The 21,731-nt window shown below is 44.3% G+C and overlaps 1 protein-coding gene across 11 annotated transcripts; it reads right to left on the minus strand.

Moving 5' to 3' along the window:
• Nucleotides 1-396: 396 nt before the first annotated feature.
• On the minus strand, nucleotides 397-20,433 carry wt1a (WT1 transcription factor a). 11 transcript variants are annotated; one of them, XM_076106571.1, is made up of 10 exons: nucleotides 20,060-20,433; nucleotides 19,953-20,020; nucleotides 15,928-16,050; nucleotides 14,516-14,618; nucleotides 10,184-10,264; nucleotides 6,925-7,024; nucleotides 4,906-5,050; nucleotides 1,311-1,400; nucleotides 827-919; nucleotides 397-518 (listed from the first exon to the last, which is right to left on the minus strand). In XM_076106571.1, exons 1-10 carry the CDS (start codon nucleotides 20,431-20,433, stop codon nucleotides 397-399), a joined length of 1,299 nt encoding a protein of 432 aa, XP_075962686.1. The 11 variants fall into 11 exon arrangements, with proteins under 11 accessions (XP_075962686.1, XP_075962685.1, XP_075962687.1 ...); XM_076106570.1 differs by having other exon boundaries at nucleotides 10,184-10,267; XM_076106572.1 differs by having other exon boundaries at nucleotides 836-919; nucleotides 19,953-20,023.
• Nucleotides 20,434-21,731: the final 1,298 nt, after the last annotated feature.

The raw sequence follows: 21,731 nt of genomic DNA on the forward strand, positions 1-21,731 counted from the left end.
GTGATCCCAGTCAACTGACTGAGGGGGCCGTGGCTATCACACAGTGCTAATGTCTGTCTGAACACGACCGAACATATTTTGGGTTTTGGTCTTGTAATGGGATTTGTTAGCAAAAACAAAAGTATGCTAGCCGTATCCTTTAAATCTCACACCCTGGACGAATACAGACTGTTTCCAATCCACACATTTTTTTATGCGTCAAGAATGTTTATGTTTATAGTGTAGACTGTGGTATCTAGTTCTTAACGACTATTAACTTTCTAATAGGACGACACTGGTTCCCACACAGGCTAATTTCTTGGGAGCAAATGGGGTCACAAGGTTTGAATTAACCACAGACAGAAAATAGAAGCAGATGTAACCCAGGTGTTTACATTTTGAACTGTGACAGAAGACTCAGATGGCCAGCTGGAGCTTGGTGAGGTTCCTCTGGTGCATGTTGTGGTGTCGCACCAACTCATCGCTCCGGGCAAACTTCTTCTGACAGTTCGGCCACCGGCAGTTAAACGGCTTCTCGCCTGCCAGAGAGAGGGGGGGGGATGTTGCACAGGTTGGAAGAGGAAACGGAGAGGATGGCAATGACGAGAGGTGGCCGGATGGAATATCAATGAAATAAAGTGAAAAGAAAGAGGGGGGGGGGGGGGGGGGGGGGGAGAAATATTAGAATATTATGCTGATCATAACGGATAATGGACTTTATTTAGTACTGCAGTCAAGTAAGAATAAATACACATGGACGTTCCAACACTGTGTTGTAGAACTACCATACTTGTAATGTAAACATCAAATGGATGAAGAAGAAATGGAAAAATAAAAGTTTACGCACTTGTTTTACCTGTATGAGTCCGGGTGTGTGTCTTAAGGTGGTCAGACCGAGAGAACTTTCTCTGACACGTCTCGCATTGGAAGGGTTTAACTCCTAAACACATGTACAGTATGCATGCACACACATACACAAGCCCAGGTTCACACACACACACACACATACACACACACACACACAGAAAACACATGTTCAACATCACACACACACACAGAGGGAGAAAAATACAGTAGAGCAGAGGTTTGCAAGGAAGCCATTCCAAAGTTTGACCAGCCTTTAGCAACTTCATCTGGGGGGGGGGGGGTTCAGTGTGGTCATCACTGTACACGAAATGCAAACTGTGCCTTTTAAAAGACTGCATTGTGCACACAAAATCGCTGTCATGCGAACGGCGGTTTATAACAAATGGAGAGAGAGCAAATACAAGGAACTGAAAGGAGAAAATTTTTTTTTATCAGAGAGACAGACTGAGTAACACTGATCAAACCTGTGTGTCTCCTCTGGTGTCGTTTGAGCTGGTCAGAGCGAGAAAACCTCCGGCCACAGTCTGTGAACTCACACTGGTAGGGTTTCTCCCCTGGACAAAGACAATTGAGAAGACGTTAAATACAATTAAATTAAAAATGATCTGATCACTTCTTTATCCCACCTTTAACACACCAATACGAACATTTGGTTTAAATGTCAGCTAGTTTAAAGCTATGAGGAATTTAGATTTTGTGTTAATTTTGGCGGCCCCTGTGGACAAAAGTGGTGGTGTTTCGAGCACCAGAGTCCATTTAGAAAACCTCCCATTTTAATGCAGCAGGGGTCTGACAGTCTGCACGGTTCTGGTTCTCCTGTGTCTCCTTCAATCCAGAGGGGCCCAGCAATACGGTCTGGGTATTGGCCCCCGCCCCGCGAATTTCCATCCATCCATCCATTTTCCTCCGCTTATCTGGGGTCGGGTCGCGGTGGCAACAGGCCAAGCAGGCTGACCCAGACTTCCCTCTCACCGGCAACATGTTCCAGCTCATTCTGGGGGATCCCGAGACGTTCCCAGGGCTCCTTACCCTATCTCTAAGGCTGAGCCCGGCCACCCTACGGAGGATGCTCATTTCGGCCGCTTGTAGCCGCGACCTTGTCCTTTCGGTCACGACCCAGAGTTCGTGACCATAGGTGAGGGTAGGAACGTAGACCGAGTGGTAAATTGAGAGCTTTGCCTTCCGGCTCAGCTCCCTCTTCACCAAGACGGTCCGGTGCAGCGCCTGCTTTACTGCTGCAGCCGCACCGATCCGTCTGTCGATCTCCCGCTCCATCTTACCCTCACTCGTGAACAAGACCCCGAGATACTTGAACTCCTTTGCTTGAGGTAGGCACTCCGTCCCCACCTGGAGGGAGCAATCCACCGGTTACCGGCAGAGAACCATGGCCTCAGATTTGGAGAACCATGGCCTCAGATTTGGAGGTGCTAACTCTCATCCCCGCCGCTTCACACTTGGCTGCAAACCGCCCCAGTGAATGCTGGAGGTCACGATCCGAGGAGGCTAACAGGACCACATCATCTGCAAACAGCAGAGAGGCGATCCCGAGACCCCCGAACCTGACGTTCTCCACCCCCCGGCTGCGCCTAGATATCCTGTCCATGAAAGTCACGAACAGGACTGGAGACAAGGGGCAGCCCTGGCGGAGGCCAACACCCACCGGGAACGTGTCGGACTTATTGCCGAGAATGCGGACACAGCTCCTACTGCAGTCGTACAGAGACCGGATCGCCCGTTTTAATGGGTCCGGCACCCCATACTCCCGCAGCACCCCCACAAGAACCCCCGAGGGACCCGGTCGAAAGCCTTCTCCAAGTCCACAAAGCACATGTAGACTGGTTGGGCAAACTCCCAGAACCCCTCCAGTAGTCTTGCGAGGGTAAAGAGCTGGTCCACTGTTCCACGGCCGGGACGGAATCCGCATTGCTCCTCTTGAATCTGAGGTTCGACAAACGGTTGAAGCCTCCTTTCCAGCACCCTGGCATAAGCCTTCCCCGGGAGGCTGAGTAGTGTGATACCCCGGTAATTCGAGCACACTCTCCGGTCCCCCTTTTTGAAAATGGGAACCACCACCCCGGTCTGCCAGTCCATGGGCACTGATCCCGACCCCCATGCGACATTGAAGAGGCGTGTCAGCCAGGACAGCCCAACTATGTCCAGCGCTTTCAGCATCTCAGGGCGGATCTCATCCACCCCCGGCGCTTTGCCACCGAGGAGCTTTTTGACTACCTCAGTGACCTCTGCCAGGGATATGGGTGAGCCTCCCCCTAGATCTTCCTCTGCAGAGGACATGTTGGTCGGGTTTAGGAGTTCCTCAAAGTGCTCTTTCCACCGCCCGACGATGTCCCCTGTCCGGGTCAGCAGTTCCCCCCCCCCCCCCCCTGCTGAGAACAGCCTGGGGTAAGCCCTGCTTTCCCTTCCTGAGTCGTCGGATGGTTTGCCAGAACCTCCTTGAGGCCAACCGAAAGTCCTTCTCCATGGCCTCCCCGAACTCCTCCCATGCCCGAGTTTTAGCATTCGCAACCACCGCAGCTGCAGCCCTTCTGGCCTGCCGGTACCTGTCAGCTGCTTCGGGAGACCCCTGGGCCAACCAGGCCTTGAAGGTCTCCTTCTTCAGCTTGACGGCTTCCCTCACCTCCGGTGTCCACCACCGGGTTCTCGGGTTGCCGCCACGACAGGCACCGATGACCTTCCGGCCACAGCTCCTAGCGGCCGCGTCCACAATAGAGGCTTTGAACATGGTCCATTCGGATTCCATGTCCCCAACCTCCCTCGGGATGTGTGAGAAGTTCTTCCGGAGGTGGGAGTTAAAGACCTCCCGGACAGGGTCCTCCGCCAGACGTTCCCAGTTCACCCTCACTACACGTTTGGGCTTGCCGGGTCTTTCCAACCGGTTCCCCTGCCATCTGATCCAACTCACCACCAGGTGGTGATCAGTTGACAGCTCTGCTCCTCTCTTCGCCCGAGTGTCCAAGACATACAGCCGCAAATCAAATGATACGATTACAAAGTCGATCATTGATCTCCGGCCTAAGGTGTTCTGGTACCAGGTACACTTATGAGCCACCTTATGTTCGAACATGGTGTTCGTTATGGCCAAACCATGGCACGCACAGAAGTCCAATAACAAAACAACATTCGGGTTCAGATCGGGCAAGCCGTTCCTCCCAATCACCCCCCGCCAGGTTTCTCCGTCATTGCCCACGTGAGCGTTGAAGTCCCCCAGGAGAACTATGGAGTCGGTAGGCGGCGCCCTTTCCAGGACCCCTCCCACCGACTCCAAGAAGGCCGGATACTCTGAACTGCTGTGGCACCAGCTCTGGCTCTTTCCCCGCTAGCGAGGTGACGTTCCACGTCCCTAGAGCTAGTCTATGCTGCCGGCGATCGGCATGCCCAGGCCTTCCGCCCGACCTGCCGCCCGGTCTGCATTGCACCCGACCCCGATGCTGTCATAAGGGTCGTTTTGAACCACTCTTAGTCTGGGCTCTCCCCTGAAACCTGTTTGCCTTGGGAGACCCTACCAGGGGCTAATGCCCCGGACAACATAGCTCCCAGGATCACTGAGCCACTCAAACTCCTCCACCACGTTAAGGTGGCGATTCGCGGAGGAGCCCGCGAATTTATTATAAATTAATATAATTAATTGAGTATTTTATGTCAACGGAATATCTTTGAGATGTGGTCTCTTGGTGTTAGCTGACAGTTAGCTAAAGCAAAGGGGGAGAAATACTCTGACCTCCACAGAGTTATCTCTCTCTTACTGAGGAACCTCTCTAGAATCACAACACTGCTGAGGTAACACAGAATTATTGTATGCAGCTAGCTGCTGCTGCCAAAAAAAACAAATAAACCAAGCTCACAAGCCAATAAGTATTTTTTCGGCAATAGCAGATAAGGGAATTGGGGCTAGTGGAAACATCAGGGAAAATATTTTTTAAGAGGTCCAACAGAAAACCTTTGAATTAAGAAAGAACACATTGGAATCACCGGCAGAATGAATGACTGTCAGTAGTTATATAATGAGTAGAATATCACAGCACGTTTTCCTGTTGGTTTCACCTGTGTGTTTGCGACTGTGCATCTGCAGGTGAGACAGCTTGAAGTATCGCTTGTTGCATCCTGGGTAGGCACACATGAACGGACGCTTCTCGCTGCTCTCTGACCGCACTATGGCCGGAGCGATGCTGGGCACCCGCCGCACATCCTGACACACACACACACACACACACACACACACACACACACACACACACACACACACACACACACCAAACAATTATAATTTAAAGCCAAACCACTCAAGGCAAAATGAACAAAGCCAAACCAGTAATTGAACCAGTGAAATGTAATTTAGAAAACAGGCAATTAAATCTGCCCCGTGTGTAAATAAGTGCACGTGATGTGTCTGGCTCATGGGGATCATTATGATAAAATGCTCGTATATTCATTAGATGGGAATTAGCAGTAAAATGACCCCTAGACTGACTGCAGCCCAGAGGGAGCTGTTAGTCACGGCCTTTTAAACAGGCCCCCGCTTCCAGAGCGCCACGTTCACCGCTGACACGGCGGGAGAACAATAACAGGAATAACACCACGGCTGTAGAAAATGTTTTTTTCTACATCGGCTCTTCTGCTGCATTGTAATTGTACATATGTACGTGTTTCATTCTTTTTTTTACGCCCTCTCGTGCCACCTGCATGTGAAACTAAATAAAAGCAGAGGTTTGTCGCTGTGTCAGCGTACTGAGTTTATTTACAACAGCAGCTTCTAGTCGCTCGAGCTAGCTCGCTTGCGGAAGAGTCCGGGGCCATGTGATTTGCTGAGAGGAGTCAGGGTGATGATATCCACTGATATTATAAAATTACAAAATAATCACATGAAATATTAGAATCATTAATAAATAGGAAGTATAATTGGGGAAATTGCCATAATAAAATAAAAACAAAAGAAAGAAAGATCTGCAATGAAAATGTCTTAAATGAAATAAAACCTAGCAATATTATAAAAATAACAAGGTGGAACATGAAACATGTCATAATAATTGTCTGTTAATTTTTGTATTTCACACAAACATTTTATTCATGGGATTATCTAGTTCACAGTTCCTCATTTATCGGTTTATTATTGAACACTCCGCACTAAAGCAACTGATACTAGTCCAGCATGTCTAACTGCAGTAATCAAGAGCATCGCCAGGTATTGCTCGTTAAATTGAATTAGAGCTCAACGAAGTTGAGTGAATCAGCTTTGAATCAGTCATTTCTTACGTGATTCTTGATCCGTCTTCAACAACCTGTTTAATATCTTTTGGGGTTTTTAGTGATATTAATGAAAAATGAAATTGCGTGGCTGTTATGTGTCCTTCCCTTTGGCAGAGGCGGAGAATTAGTGTAATCCCTGTAATGAAAATGGCAGAGCAAAGCATCACTTTGCTACTCGATTTGTTCGCTGGCGCTTTAGCAGCTCTTAAATTAGACTTTAAAAAGGCATAAAAGTGAGAGCTCGTTTATTCTTTTCTGCACTGTGTCAGACCTCTTGTGTGTTTTTTTTTATTGTGCACAATCTATTTCTATGCACAGAAGAGGAAAAAAAACGGCCGTGAATAATGAAACAGGCCCCCCAAAAAAGAAAGAAAGATCTCAAAAAAGTCCGGTGCGGACTAAAAGCAGGTCTGGAGAACCTCTGCCTCCTGTCCTTTAGAGCAGCTGACAGACAATAATTAAAATCTAATGATTTATTAACATGCTGATCCCCGTATGGAAACTGTATCCTTACCCAGTGTGTGTGTGTGTGTGTTTCTCCACTGCTAATGGATTTGTGGAAAAAGATTCCTCTTGTCCTTTGGCGCTGCCTTTCAAAAAAATCTCTGCGTACCTATGTCTGTGTGTGTGTGTGCATGTGTAAGCATTCCTGTGTGTGTGTGTGTGTGTTTGTAAATCTCCTCTGCTATATTTCCTCTTCACATAACCGGGGTCAGGCTCACCACCACTCATCTCCTTCAGAAACATGTTTAAAAAATACGTTCTCCTTGTTATTGATGTGTTTTTAATCTCCATTGGCAGCAGTGCGAGTCCTACCTGTAGGCCCCTGAAGACTCCGTGTGTGTGTATGCGGTACTGTGTGCTGCAGCTGTACAGCATGGGGGTGCTGGGGTCGCTGTCGTAGCCCGCCGCGTGGCTGCCAACACAGAAAGAGAAAGAGAGGAGGGATGAAAAATACAACGGAAACAAACACTTCAAAAATACATTGACACGCAGTTTTGATTCAATCAAAAATGTTGTGCTCTAAAATATAGAAATTGGAAATTTAGTGCCAGTAAAACATTTTACGATCACAAAAAAAATCACGTTTCCACACAGACGGCTGCCGCATACAGCATGTAACAAGACCCAAGTTCACGATTCAAAGCCGTAAATCCATACACTGTATGGCGGATATATAGAGCATGAAATGCTCTTTGACTGCAGTTAGCTTCATGAAAAGTATCACAGACCAATCATCGGACCTTTTGCACAATAAGTACGTGCAAAAAACAGCTTTTAATATTTCACTCTGACCTAAAGAGCAGAACAAAACCTGCTCTGTGCGACACAGCTGCCCGTGTTGCCTCTGCTATCTTCTTATGATAACACAAAGAGAAACAGAAAGCTCTTGTCTATGAAATGTGTTATACTTCAGTATGTCTGAGCAAACGAGGAGGACGGGAGTTTTGCATCCTGTGCTGCCGCAGTGGGAATGTTCAGCGCACGGCCGAGCGGTCATAAGGTGCTCTTTGTTTTCGAGTCGCTACTTCCACAGACGGGAGGAGAGACTTCGGCGGTAGACGCGGTGTAAATCACGCGGAATGCTCCTTTAACTCATGTTCACTCATTTATATTGTAGGAGCAGGTAATGTACAAGTTAGGACACCTTATTCAGGGGTCATGGACCTTCCACTGAAACACCTCTAACTCCAAGTCCATTACAATGACAAAGGAGGGTGGAAGGTGGTGGTGCTGCACACCTAACACAATTTACCAACACAGTCTCGCGGTAGTCCGTGAAATAGTCACGAACTGTAATCTATTGGTTTTGTGTACAGGGACAAGAATTGTCCGTATTTTACGTGTCACTAAGAACGTCTTTTTTTCGGGGCGACGTTACGTTAACGAACCAAAGTTAGGTTTAGGCAACAAAACCACGTAATTAGGTTTAGAAAAACTGTCACGAACGTTAGTTTGAGGTAACAAAACCACAACCATAGGACCACAACGCGGTGTCCAACACCGGTCTCGTGGATGAAAGCCCTGTGTTTGTTGGGCCCACGTAGTCTCATGCTTTACTGTTCACAGAAAACACCTCTTCGGCAGGTGACGTGTGCTTCATTACATATCTCTGCTCTTCCTCTCGAAGCTCAACTCCCCTACACTTCCTCTTCCTCATCTCCTACTCCTCGCCCCATCCCTCTTTATCTCCCCGTCTCCCCCTGACTCCTTGCTACTCCCTCACACCTCCCTAGTGAGTACAAAAAGTCACAGAGAGAGAGAGAGAGAGAGAGAAACGCTGCCACGGTCAGAGCGGACCAAGGCCACTGAAATACCACGATATGAAGCTTCTCTTAAGACCTTTTTAGTGCTTATGAATAAGAAAACACAAAGGCCTTTGGGCCAGAATCAAAATCAAATTTGTCTCTACTGTCACTCATATTAATATAATCAGCAAGACCAACAACGCTATGATATCTGGAAGCTAAACGGCATTTCTGTCTGCTACCACCCCTTTGTACACTTCCCCCGCAGACACACATTCATCTGTTAACTATGATGAATGCCTGTTGGCTCGGGGTAGAGAGGTATTTGTGAGCCGACACAGATGCTGACCAGCGTGCAGCTATGCAGGTCACAATGACATAGAGTACAGTGCATACTACTGAATGTTTTATTTTAACTCTGTGTGAACAGGGGATGTTGATACCGCTGTGATAATATCCAACTGGCTTCTAATGTATATTTCTGCTTTTAATTAATCCAATGTTTCATAGTCTGTATATAAGAGGTGGACATATAGTTACCGTGACGTCACCCATTGGTTTGTGGACTTCTGTTTTGAAGCCTCGAGTTGCGAATTTTGGCCGCCAACGTTTTGGTTTTTTAGCCGTTGTCGTTTAGTTTTTGTGCAACCAGAAGTGACACGAGAGGGTGGCGCTAAGCACAACCAAAACAACAAACTGTTTTTCAGAAACCAAAATGTTACAATTAACCTTGGTGAGCTGATAATACACTTTGAAAGGGTTAAAGTTCAAAACGAAAACTCGGACAACTCTCAGGCTGGACAACGTTGTGGTAGCCACCTGTCAATCAAAAGGTAGCCACGCCCTTTATGGTCTATTTGACTCTAAATGGACCATAATTTACTAAATGAACATCATGCTGAATTGAAGAAGAATTTAAACTAGCGATTGAGACCATAAACTCCTGGTCACAATGTTTACTGAGGTAATGAATCAAGTGAGAAGTAGAGTCATTTTCTTATAGACTTCTGTACAATCAGACTTCTTTTTGCAACCAGAGGACTTGTTTAAGGCGCTGCAGCATTGGCTTCACTTTTCAGACCCGGAGGTTGCCGCCTGGTGGATACATTCAACTCATTGGTCTAAATTAAGATATCTCTACAATTGCAAATCAGATTTACAAAATTTAGTAAGGAGTTCTACGGCCAAGAGGGGACCACCTTGATCTGTTGTCTAGCACCACTGTCAGTTCTACATGTCAATCATGTAGAATCATATCTCTCCAAATAACACACATTGGTTCAGAGACAGGTTTTCTTAAAAAACAAACTGTAGCTGAATTATCCTTGTAACCTAGAGGTTAAGATTAATACATTACAACTATAACAATACATTTAAAAAGTCTTAACAGACTTTTAGTTTTGAAATTCTATTTTGAGTTGTAATGAACATCCCAAGAAGGGCTTTGGTCTATTGGTCTCTTTGGTCTCTGGCCTATAGGTTTGATTATTCTCTGACCTTATTCATTGTTGTATATATCATGTGGATTGATAACTAATACAAATAATCACATTTTATATCCTACTATGGACTAAAACGTTTTTTCACCGATGTGCTGAACAAGCATTAGTGTTTAGTAGGATTATGTCAACAAAAAACAGGTTATCTATATTTAACAAAAACATGGTTTTGGTAGCTGCTAAAGGAAATTAATAAATATTGTCTTGTGAACTGTCGCTGCCATTGCTGGTCCAAAACAATCATCTTGTTTCTAACCTACTCTTCATGTTTCCCATCCAGCACAAACTTCACTGACTGCTGCTATTCAAAGAAAGCGATGTTCCTACCTCTTCATGGTGGACGCCAGTGTATTGACAGGTTTCCATGTCACACACTCCAACTGAGAGGTCATTTCATAAACATTTTCTCTGCTGTGGAGGGACAAAACGTAGAAGAAAAGCCCATGAGCTGTGCGGTAGACTGGCATTTACCAGTGATGAGTGTGTGTATCCATTCATGGCTTTTTGTTAACCTTATAAAAGAAGCACTCTCGGGAAAAATGCCAACTCTCACACACACACACACTCAGAAAAAGTTGCAGGTGGAGCTGAGGTCAAAAATGTGCCTCAGACAGACACTAAGAAAGCTAAATTCTCCCATAACAGCCACTTTTCATGAAACACAGCATACTCCACAATCATTATTCAGAGCTGCCATATAGATAAAATACATCGTAGCAAACACACACACACACACACACAGTGGATTTATAGCTCTCATCCCCCTATCACACCACCTGCCTGCTCGCAGCAGTCCGGGCAGGGGTAGATGTGGTGCCTGGTACCCTGCTCATTACGCAGCTATTATTCTACAGTACAGCGTGGGGCACGCAGCCAGCACTGTGTTTCTGCTGAAGTATTGTTGGATCGGAGGCTGAGCGCAAGATTTAAAGTAATGATGCGTGTGCGTCTGCTTCCCTTCTGTACCGCTGACTGAATGTGTGTTACAGTAGGTCTCTCCTGGGAAAAACTCCTCTGGTTCACAATCAATTTGTAAAAAAAAAAAAAAAATTCAAAGATGTCCATGAGGAATGATATTCACCATGGATGAACAAAAAGACAGCAACTATGGAAAGGAAAAAAAAAATTACCTCGACCTTTGGGTAAAGTTTTTGTGACATACCAATACTGACGACAACTGTAATATATAACAAATTAAATATTGATTTTGTGTTAATGCTAGACATGATAATGTCATGTAAATAATACAGCGTCTCTTAAATCACGTTTTTGTTACAGCCTTTGTCTCCACCTCCCTAAATCTGACATCGTGACACTTTCGGGATATCAGCCAATGTCCTCAACCCGATACAATGGAGGTCAATGGAACTTTGCTAACGTCAGCATGCTGAAATGCTCACAATGACAATGCTAGAATGTTTATGTTAAGCAGGAACAATGTTTACGATGTTTACTATCTTAGCTTAGCTTAGCATGCTAATATTTGCTAATTAAAAAGTACAAAGTATTACAAAGTGCAGCTGAGACGGATGGCGGTGTCCAAAGGTATTAGAATTAATACTGTCGGCAACATGACTGTCTCCACCAAAGTTTTATAGTTCGAGGCATTTTACTCAAAACCACAAATGTGAAACTCGTGGTGGCGCTGAATGAAAAGTCAGGGGGTCATCAAAGTCATTAGCGTTCATCCTCTTGGAACCACGAATAACTACACAAGGTCTTAAGGCAATCCTTCCAAAGGCTATTGAAATACTTCAGTCTGGACCAAACAGAGACGATGTCCTCTTTTTTCCGGATAACTCTTTTAATTAGTCTTCATGTGAAACTTTCTCTGTGGTATAAATTTGTTCCAAGATAACTTTTGGAGTTTAGGATAAACATTTACCTCCATTGTTGGAGACAGATATCTCAAAACCCATACAAATACAAAAAAAACTATCAGCATGACTCGGTACCACTAGTGTTTTTTGTGATTTGAACGAACAAATCCTTGACACCTTCCAAAAAGTTCAAACACTTTGCACACTGCAACTTTTAAGAGTCACAAACTGTTGTAGTTGTTGTAGGGTGTTGGCCTGTGGATGTGTGTGTATGTGTGTGTGTGTGTGTGTGTGTGTGTGTCTGTATGGATTAATAAGACCTCAGCATGTTTTCATTTCATGTTTTTCCAGCGGGCCGAGCTGATGGCCTGCAGAGTAAATACAGTCCAGTTGGTACCAGGCTGCAAGATTAGACAACTGACAACTCATATGAGTCTTCCCAGCCCCACTCTGTGTGTGTGTGTGTGTGTGTGTGTGTGTGTGTGTGTGTGTGTGTGTGTGTGTGTGTGTGTGTGTGTGTGCTGAGCCGATATCAATTATGTTTATGACAAAGAAGACTTTCGGGACAGTCTGGGTCCACCTCACATATCTCTCTCGCTTGCTCTCACTCACACACACACAGAAACCGTCGCACCCATCCCTGTTGTGGTATTTACGGAAGATTCCTTCTCTTCTGCCATCGTTGGAAAACACAGTGTCGGTGGTATGTGAAGAATGTTTCATCTAGAAACATAACAACAAGCAAAGTGTTCCGTTTATTATATTTGGAAGAAGCTCATTAAAACCTGTATGCGTATGCTTCTCAATGACCGGTACGGTCAGTACTACACTGCTGTGGCAGATATGGAGATTTTTGTATATTTGCAGTTTCGCCCGGTCAAGTTGTGAGGGCAGTGGTTTTAACAATATGTGCACATTACGTAACAAGCTTGTTAATATTTTCTTAAAAAAGGTGCTTTTGGTTCTGCTGTGTGGGAGGAGTAGGGAGGAGAGGCAGGGAGGGAAGGTTGAGGCAGGGTGAGGCTGGAGGTGCCCTGGCTGAGTTCTGGCGGGGCAGCAGTATGAGGACATGTTTTTGACTGTGATCATTTAGGTCTCTGTGTGTGTGCTTTCATTTTATTTTTGTGTGTCCATATTTGGCGCGATGATGCTCAGATATAGGGCATTAAAAAATACTTTAAAAAATATATTTTTTCTGTTTAGTTCTTTCCTCACCAGACTTAATAGGCTTTTTTGTAGAAGACATTTTGTCACAGTAGGAAAAAAAGGCTTCAATAATCAAAATGAATGATGGCTGAATTCCATTAAGCCGCTCTGTTTCAGGGTCCTGGTGCCGTTCATGCTGGCTCACTGTCACACTGTCATGACTTAAAGATCACAGCCATCGTTATTAGCAACACCTGTGCTTTTCCAACTCAGCCTGATGGTCTCCTAAAAAATGACGTTCCCATGCAATGAAACTGCACTGGCAAATACTTTTTGAGGGAAACATATTTTCTGCCGGATCACGTTTGTTTTTGACGTGTCAATACATTTAAAAATCAAAATCTGCGTAAGTCGACATAGGGAGGAGGTCGGGCTGGATGGATGGGGTCTGTTTGTGTTCTTTGTGAAACCAAAAGTCAATGGTGACTTTATGTAACGTACCAAACATGCTTATTTAAAGGCCAAACCATGATCCTTACATAAACATATCCAAGTAGTTTTTGTTGCGCTCTTGTTTGGTTTCGTTTCAATTCGCAGCGTTAAACACATGTTTAAAAACTGCAACCGTAATCTAGGGGAAAATGTGTGTCCACGAATAACGTAAATGAGAATGCAGTTTATGGGTAGCCAGGGTTGTCCTACTATGAGAAGTCAACATGTCTGCTGTGAAAAAGAACTACAATGTATTGTTACAAATGGCACTGGTTACAGCAGCACAGAATACATAAATCGCCTCTTTGCACTTTATTTTGTCATTGAGGACAAATAGAGCGACCCATCAGTGGAATTAATGCATAGTTGGATAAGAAACAGACTGTTTTGGAATTAATGTGAGTCAACTGCAGGCTTTTACTCAATTTGCTACTGATTTCCTTTGTTTTTTTCCCCATCAATTAAAATGAGTATCTAAAACACGATTAGATAATCCTTACTGGGATGGAAAAACGTGTTGTTTTGAGAACTGATTTTGAGAGCTGTATCAATCTTAATTCACTAAAGTCATAAATGCTTTGGTGACACACTACACTGTAGGTCATCGTGCAAATAATCAAAACAGAATATCTATACGAAAAATCAGTACACATCCTGTCAAAGAAAAGACCAGTGTTGAATGAAAAGAGTCAAATAACGACGACCGGCCCTCATACTTCTGTCCCCGGCCAGCGGAATAACTTGATTCATGACATGTTTTGAATATTTTCCAATCAGTAAATCAACCCACTTTCCTTCGCAAAACTTCCTGATTCTCGTGCTTCACTTCCTTCAGTGGCACAGTGACATTTTTCGTAGCTACCTGGGAATTAGAAGGCGGCACGTAAAACGACGTCTAAAATTAGGATTTTAAGGATCCGCGTTTCTCACGGTAGAGCTAGCATGACACCAAGTGAAACAACTTGAAGAGCCCCACAGAGGAAGGAGAGGTAACACAGAAAAAGGAAGCGGCCGTGGCAGACAGACCTGTGCTGAAGGTGAACATCCTGTTCGAGACCGTTTGACGCGGGAACAATCAACAATGGTTTCTGAAACATTTCCAGCTTTAATTGTTTGTGTGTGATGAAAATAGATTTTCATAGAAATAGAAGAGAGTGTGCTAAGCGTGTCAAAGGTGTGTGTGTGTGTGTGTGTGTGTTACCTGTTGTATGGGTTTCTCAGCAGCAGAGCCTGGCTGCCTGTGCAGCTGTCTGAAGGCGTGTGGCATCCATAGACAGGTGGAGGTACCGGGTACTGCTGCTCCGCTGTGGGACACACACAGACATCATGTACAATATTATGTTACACATGCAATTGAATGCGCCCATAAAGGCCCGAAGATGAAGGTAAGCTCAGAAGCGATGTCTTCTGCTTCTCATCTTCTTTTAAACTCTTGCCCTCGGCCTGTTTTGCTCAAAACTCTTTTCCACAAATAAAGACTCTTTGCTTCACGTTTCTCTCCCTGAGCTCCCGTAGCAGTGCGGCGAATGAACGGCTCCCTCGGCATTTCTCTACATTCCAAAATCCCCCACGCAACTCAGATTCTCCCAGTTATCTTCGCCGTAAAAATTGGGCAGCAAACATTTAAATATTTACCAATAACATGCTGCCGAGGAGGGATTCAAAGGGGGAGGTGGGCGGATAAAAGAGGGGATGAGAGGAGGAGATGAGGGAGTTTTTCCGCGAGTCAGGATGTGGCTGATTTATACCGCCGACAGGCGAGGTCACGGCGGAGACTTCAGGATAAGGGACAAGACACTCCCTAGGTGAGAGCCACGGAGCTGCCATCCAGACGCAGCTGTGCACTCGCACACTGGCTTTAAATAGAGGTTTGGTACTATTAAGACTCTGATGCATAGTTGTTGTTGTTTTTTAACGAAAAGTGACTACTGAAAGTGAAGAGTAAATAAAATGAGTCTTTTTTTCAGATCTGCGCAGGAGAAGCTAGAAGCTAACACAACTTATAACGCAACAGAACTGCCCTACAAAGGCAAAACACAGCAACTAAGCTACGTTTTTGGTTAAAGAAATTACCTGAACGTGACTTAATGACATCTGTTGTACTACTTTAAAACAAAAAATAGAAATGTGTACAATTCTGTGAAAATCGCAGTGACTACAAACAACACGCTAGGATCAGACGTAACTTACAAGCTAAAAGCTAATCATTGCCAGTTATTATGTTTTATTTCCAAATAGCAATGATCTGTAATTAAAAAATTTGCATTTTGTTTGCTATTCCATATCACTAGATGAGGCAGTGGCTCAATCAGCCCAAAAATCCAATCATGATAGAGAACAAAAAGCTAACTAGCTTAGCAGAGCAGCAGTATCAGTGGCTAGCTAGAGGAATTCACATTTAATTCACATATTTAAATGTATTAAATTGTAGTTTAATTTGTATTGTTTCATTATTTTTAATGGTTGTCCGACAGACAGCCACCTAGCAACACATACATTTAAAATAGACAAGAAATGGACAAGAAAGCTGAAAGCCAGCCTGACACTTTTTAAACTCTCCTGTAGTAACTGAGGAGCAAAAGGTTCCGCGCTCCGACACATAAAGACACTTACCCATGGTGCTTTGCTGGGTTAAAGCGTCTTCGTGCTTGAAGGAATGGTTGGAGAACTGCGAGCTGTGGTGTGTAGGAGTGTGACCGTAATTACCGGCTCCATCGAATGCGACCGCGCTGTAGCCTGCAACACGGAGAACAAAAAGCCAGAGTCAGAAGAAGGTAACTTCTAAATAAAGTCCATCAGAGATCACACAGCACCTAATTTATTAATTAGACCATCAGCTCTAATGACATGATGCTGGTGTTTTGTTTAATTTCCCCCTCATTAAAAAAAGGTGTTGTACATAATCACTGATTGCAACCGTTAAAACTACTTCAAGATGGATTAAATGGCATTTGTGTCTATGATCTTTTAACTTTTCCTGGATTTTATCACTTGCTTTGAATCTCTTTTTATCTGCTTTTGAGCACAAATGTTTAATAAATAGTCCAGCATATTTTACAGTGAAGTAAGTGGAGCAGGACCTGATCTGATCAAAGAGTCACAATAAAGTTTGGTTGCTTCTCCACAGGAAACGCAAGAGGAATTCGCAACGATTTAGAGCTCAAAAATTCCTTTACTCCTCTTCTCTGACAGTTACAGATTCTGGAGTTAATCCTTATTGATGATATCAGATTTCAGAAATATTTTGGAGCCATTTTGAAAGATTCATTAACTCCAAATAATCAAATTAAACAAGGATCTAAATTACCTGACGTCCCGGACCCAGACCTGACTCAAGACTTAGACTGACCTACAGGGCACAATGCACACCCATCAATCACCCACATGCACACACACGCACACACTCGCTATCTCTCACTCTCACATACATGCCTCATTAATTAAAATGCAGCACTTTCACTCACTTTCCTCGGTGGATCATTGGGTGAGAGGAGGGAGGGAGCGAGAAGGGGGGGGGGCCTCATTAAACATTTCCATTTATCTTCCACTCACCCCTGTCTGACTCCTCTGTGTGTGTGTGTGTGTGTGTGTGTGTGTGTGTGTGTGTGTGTAGGGTGATATCATTGTTGCCTTGAAGTCCAGCACTGAGGTGACAAGCGATGAGGTCAATTTGTATTCAACTGGAAAACCCAAAGTCTGGAAATACCCCAAGACATTTTCTTTTTTCCACAAACTGAAATGAACTAGAATTGTATTTTCATCCTGACACAGTATTTATTACAAAACGCTTTCTTGTGTTTGAGGTCCATTTCATGTGTGGTCTTTCAACGTGAGCAGTGCTGATGTTAGCGGTTTATCATGTCTTGCTACTGTAACAGTTTACTGATTAAAAACTCGCAGACCTGCGAAAACAAATTTATCCGTAAAACAAATTATTTCTGCTCCAATAAATGACTAAAAAACTGTTTGGATCGCACCCATTTGGGCCTCTCTCAACAAGCCCACAGTGAAACGTGAATGCTTTTAGAAATATCAAGCTCTGATATGAAAATGAAATCCCTCCTGCAGGGAGGTTATACAGTGACAGTCTCTGTGACCCTGCCCCGCTATCAGAGACCCGCGTCCTGCTGTGAGTCTGTTTGTCTCTGCTCGTCCAGCCACAGCGGGCAGCAGATAAAGCAGGTTAGAGGTCGGCGCGGCTCTTTGATTATAATGTTATTGCTAAATTATCTGCTTGATAAGCATGTTATTATTAATTAATCTGTTGGGAAAGCACCAACAGATTCATTATACCCGCATGGAAAAGAGAACCATAAAGAAAAAAAAACAGCATGCTGGGATTTTAATGCGTCACATGAGTCCCAATAATTGGCCTTTGACACATTTCCTCACTATGTGTCCCTTCACTCTGCAAAGCTTAACAACATGTTTTAAACAGACGTGAAACCCGATGACTTTGGTGTATAATGTGATGCTGCAGACATTCATAATAAATGTAAGAATTTAATTAAACTCAAATTATCTCAATGCCATTCAACAGACAAGAATAAAATTAATAATGTAATGGGATTTAATTCATCCATCCATCCAGCGGTGGAAAATGGATGGATGGATGGATGGGATTTAATTCTACAAAAGACTGTCATTCTACATGTCTTAAACTGTTCCATCTGTTCGGTAACAGATACAACTTTTTTATTTTGAGGATTTTCACAGGAACTATTTTTTTTTTAAGCAGGTCATTTTTCCAAAACATGGGTCAAGAGTTTTTTTAGGCTAAAACTACTACTGTGGTGTACTGATGTGGAACACTCTAACATGTGAGAAATACCAGACTCCAGTAGCCACACTGACAAATTAGGATTAACTCAGCGAAGCCTCAACAACTGTATCTTTTTTTCCCTTCCTGTTAATAACATCTGGAAAAAAAATGCTGATCATATTCTTGTGTGTCATAACTCACCTCAGTCATGCATTTTATTTATATAGTTGAAGTATTTCTTTTTTTTATTGCCAGTCCAAGTAAAAATAACTAGAAAAGAAAAGAGTAATTTACCAAAACTAAGCAGACACATTTTAGATGCTGTAGAGGCCTCAGGGCTTTAATCAGCGTATTGTTTGTTGTTCAGCAGCTTCAACACAGGAAACACTCGACCAAAATTAAAGTGATTTCTCATATCCATCATTAGAGAAGAGTTTTACTTAAAGTCCAGAGCCGGGAATTATTAGGACCTATGTACATATTTCAAATGTATTCCTAAAAAACAGACATGAACGTGTCAAGTAGTAAAAAAAATTGCATGATGAAAGCAGAGTTATAAAACCTGGTGAAGCATCATCACGGTGACTCCGAGTCAAAGTGAGTCAGTTTCGGGTCAAAACAAGTTCATGAGTACGACTGACTGCAGTTGTTTTGGTTTATTGTCCCTCTACTGGGACCTGGCGTATTAATGGTCCGTTCACACTAAGAGCACTACACTACAGATGTGGCTTAACTTCGGCTAGGACGTTAACACCTGAACACTAAACTCAAAGGGATTCGAAGCTGGATCACCTCTCTACAAAGGCAATTGTCTATTTAATATTTAATAGTTATCTCCTTGTTTATCACAGACTTAATAACACAGTGCTAAAGGTTAGGGTGAACTAAGGTCAGTGAAGGCAACACCTCTGCCAGTGTAAACCAGGTCATATAATGTTTCACATAGTGATGTATTTCAAGATTTAGGGCCTCATTCGCCAACCGCTCTCAAGAAGAAATGTTTTCACGGATATTCTGCCATTCACAAATGTTTTCTTATTCGGGATTTGTGCTAAGATAAACCTTGTCCGAAGCGGCACACTCAAGAGCACACTTACGAACATTTGAGCGCTGACGTGTTTGCGCAAAAATAATTGGATATTGCGTTTTCCTTAACTCTACAGTATTATAATATTATAGGATTTAAATTACAATATTTTAAATATTTTTTAATACTTATTCCCATTATTTAAAAAAAGCTTTATGGTCTTTTAATAAAATTAAACAGTTAATTGGGAACCATTAATTAGGAGCTATTCAATAATTAGCAATTGATCATACTATTTATTAGCCAAATGACGCTACTAAAAATGACAGTTTGTTTTCACTCCCTGCAGAAGTCCTTTTGGAGTTCTGCTCTGTTCATCCCTTGACTGAATTCTACCCGCAACTCTTTTTAATTTCTGCGTGTCCGTCTCATGCCCTTTAATGTGGATTGGCTGGCAGGGCGTTTACTTTACGCTCATTATAGGGTCAACTAGCACAGGCTTTCGATTTACGACGACAACGCAATGCATCCATCTAAGAACACAGGTGTGAACAATTCTGCAGTTCAGAAACACATCGGAAATCTGACGTAGACTTTCCTTAGGACCTTTCTCAAGAACAAATTCAAGAAAAAAAAAGATATTGGTGAATGAGTCCCAAGCTTCAGGGAACCAAAGTGACTCTAAAATGGGTGATGAGGCTGACTTACTGAAACCCAGACAGATAACAAACTTGCTAGCATGCTATATAACGGCACTGGTCCCGGGTTTGACTCCAACATTAGGACCACTTCTACTCTGTCCTCTGACGAATACAGGCCAAAAGGCCTCAAACTTTCCTCCGGCCCTACCTGTCTGGTTGCGTGCCGCCTGCTGTGTGTCCATGCAGTTGGTCAGGTACGGCGGGTTGCTGAACATCCTGCTGGGGGGCTGGTGGTGGTGCGGGGCGGTCACGGACGGTGGCTGAGTCGGGGGCGGCGGTGCCCCGAAGGCCCCGTACCTGCAGGCCCCGGTGCCGGTAAACTGGCCGGAGAAGTGGACGGTGAAGGCGCTCAGGCCACAGTGGGGGTCGGTGTCGTGGTGGTGGGGGTCGCCGGCGGTCCCCCAGCTGGGCTCTTGCTTGATGAAGGAGTGTGGCCCCAGGGAGGCGTGCGGGGCGGCCAGGGAGGCGTGCGGGGCGGCCAGGGAGGAGTACGGGGAGGCGGCGGTGTGGAAGTCCAGGACAGGGGCCCACTGGGGGGCCGTGCTGACGGGCAGTGCCGGGCAGCCGGGGCTGGGGCAGGCCGGGAGCGGGGGCAGCAGGGAGTTCAGGTCGCGGACGTCTGAACCCATCGTTGTCCAGGGGACAAAACTGGGACAAAGGTCAGCTATTTTTAAATCGGATCTGTCTCCCCGCCTATGTACGGCTCACCCAAAACCCAAATCACCCTCTAAATCCTCGAAAGTCTTTCTCTCACTGAATGAACGGCTTCTTCTCTTTTGCTCCCAGGCTCGGTTTTTCACCCATCGGCCGTTCACGGCGCTTTCCTTCTGATCTGGAAACCCCTTAAGTCCGAGAGAAGTTCATGGTCGAAACAGCAGAGTCACAGGAGCCAACTTTTCTCGGCGGCAGGAGCAGAACGAGGAGGAGAAGTAAAGTCAAATGAAACGTGGTGGATCAGCTGAGATCTTTACCCTCCACTAAACAAAAAAAGATTCTCGGAGAGATGGGAGTCCATTCACGGAAGAGAGAGAGAGGCTTCTGCTCAGAGCTTTCCTCAGTGAAAGGAAAAAGAGGAGTGAAGGAGGAGTAGTCCTCTTTTCCCTCCATGCTCTCAGCCCATGAGTGTGTGTGTGAGGTGGGTAGGAGGTGGAGTCAGGAGGTGATGAGGGACAGGAGCCCTCTGACTTCATTAATTTACTGTATGCAGAACACACACGCACACACACACACACACACACACACACACACACACACACACACACACACACACACACACACACACACACACACACACACATTTGCAGGAAAATAAATCACAATTCTGATATCAGTGCCGTAAATCCAAAGTAAAAACCCATCTCCTCATTGTTAGCCAATATATATATATTGTTTTTTTGGGGGTAATATGAAAAAAAATGTAATTGTCTCTCAGCTTGTTAAGAAGTACAAATATCCCATGAACTACTCTGTTGTTTCATAAGGTTAGAGAGCTGAGAGGCTGCTGTGCTGGATATTTTTCAGCTGTAGGTTTTTTTCGGGGTCACAAAGCACGTGGGCTCATCGTTTTTAATGATCACATATCACACATGCAATTTTAAGATATTTCAAATTAAGTGGCAGTCTCGATAGCACCCTGTCATAGACTATTATTATGATTATTTCAGCCCTAAAAATCACCTGGACAGAAATAGAGGTAAGAAATGAGGCCTGGCCGCGCGCAGGAATATTGTTAGAGAGAAATAAAATGAAATACACCTCGGACCATTGCTTCGTGTCCCCCGTATTAGGTTTTATAATTGGTCCGTTTTTCTAAGAACAAAACGGATAACGGTCTAATTTAAATTGTTTGTAGATTAACTGTCGGTCACAGATGAACGGCCCGCGAGACGATAAATCTTGTGGATTCAGGCTTCAAGATCTTCGGTTC

Source organism: Anarhichas minor, unplaced genomic scaffold (genome assembly GCF_050575085.1).
Source record: "Anarhichas minor isolate MPS153535 unplaced genomic scaffold, ASM5057508v1 ptg000034l, whole genome shotgun sequence".
NCBI lineage: Eukaryota > Metazoa > Chordata > Actinopteri > Perciformes > Anarhichadidae > Anarhichas > Anarhichas minor.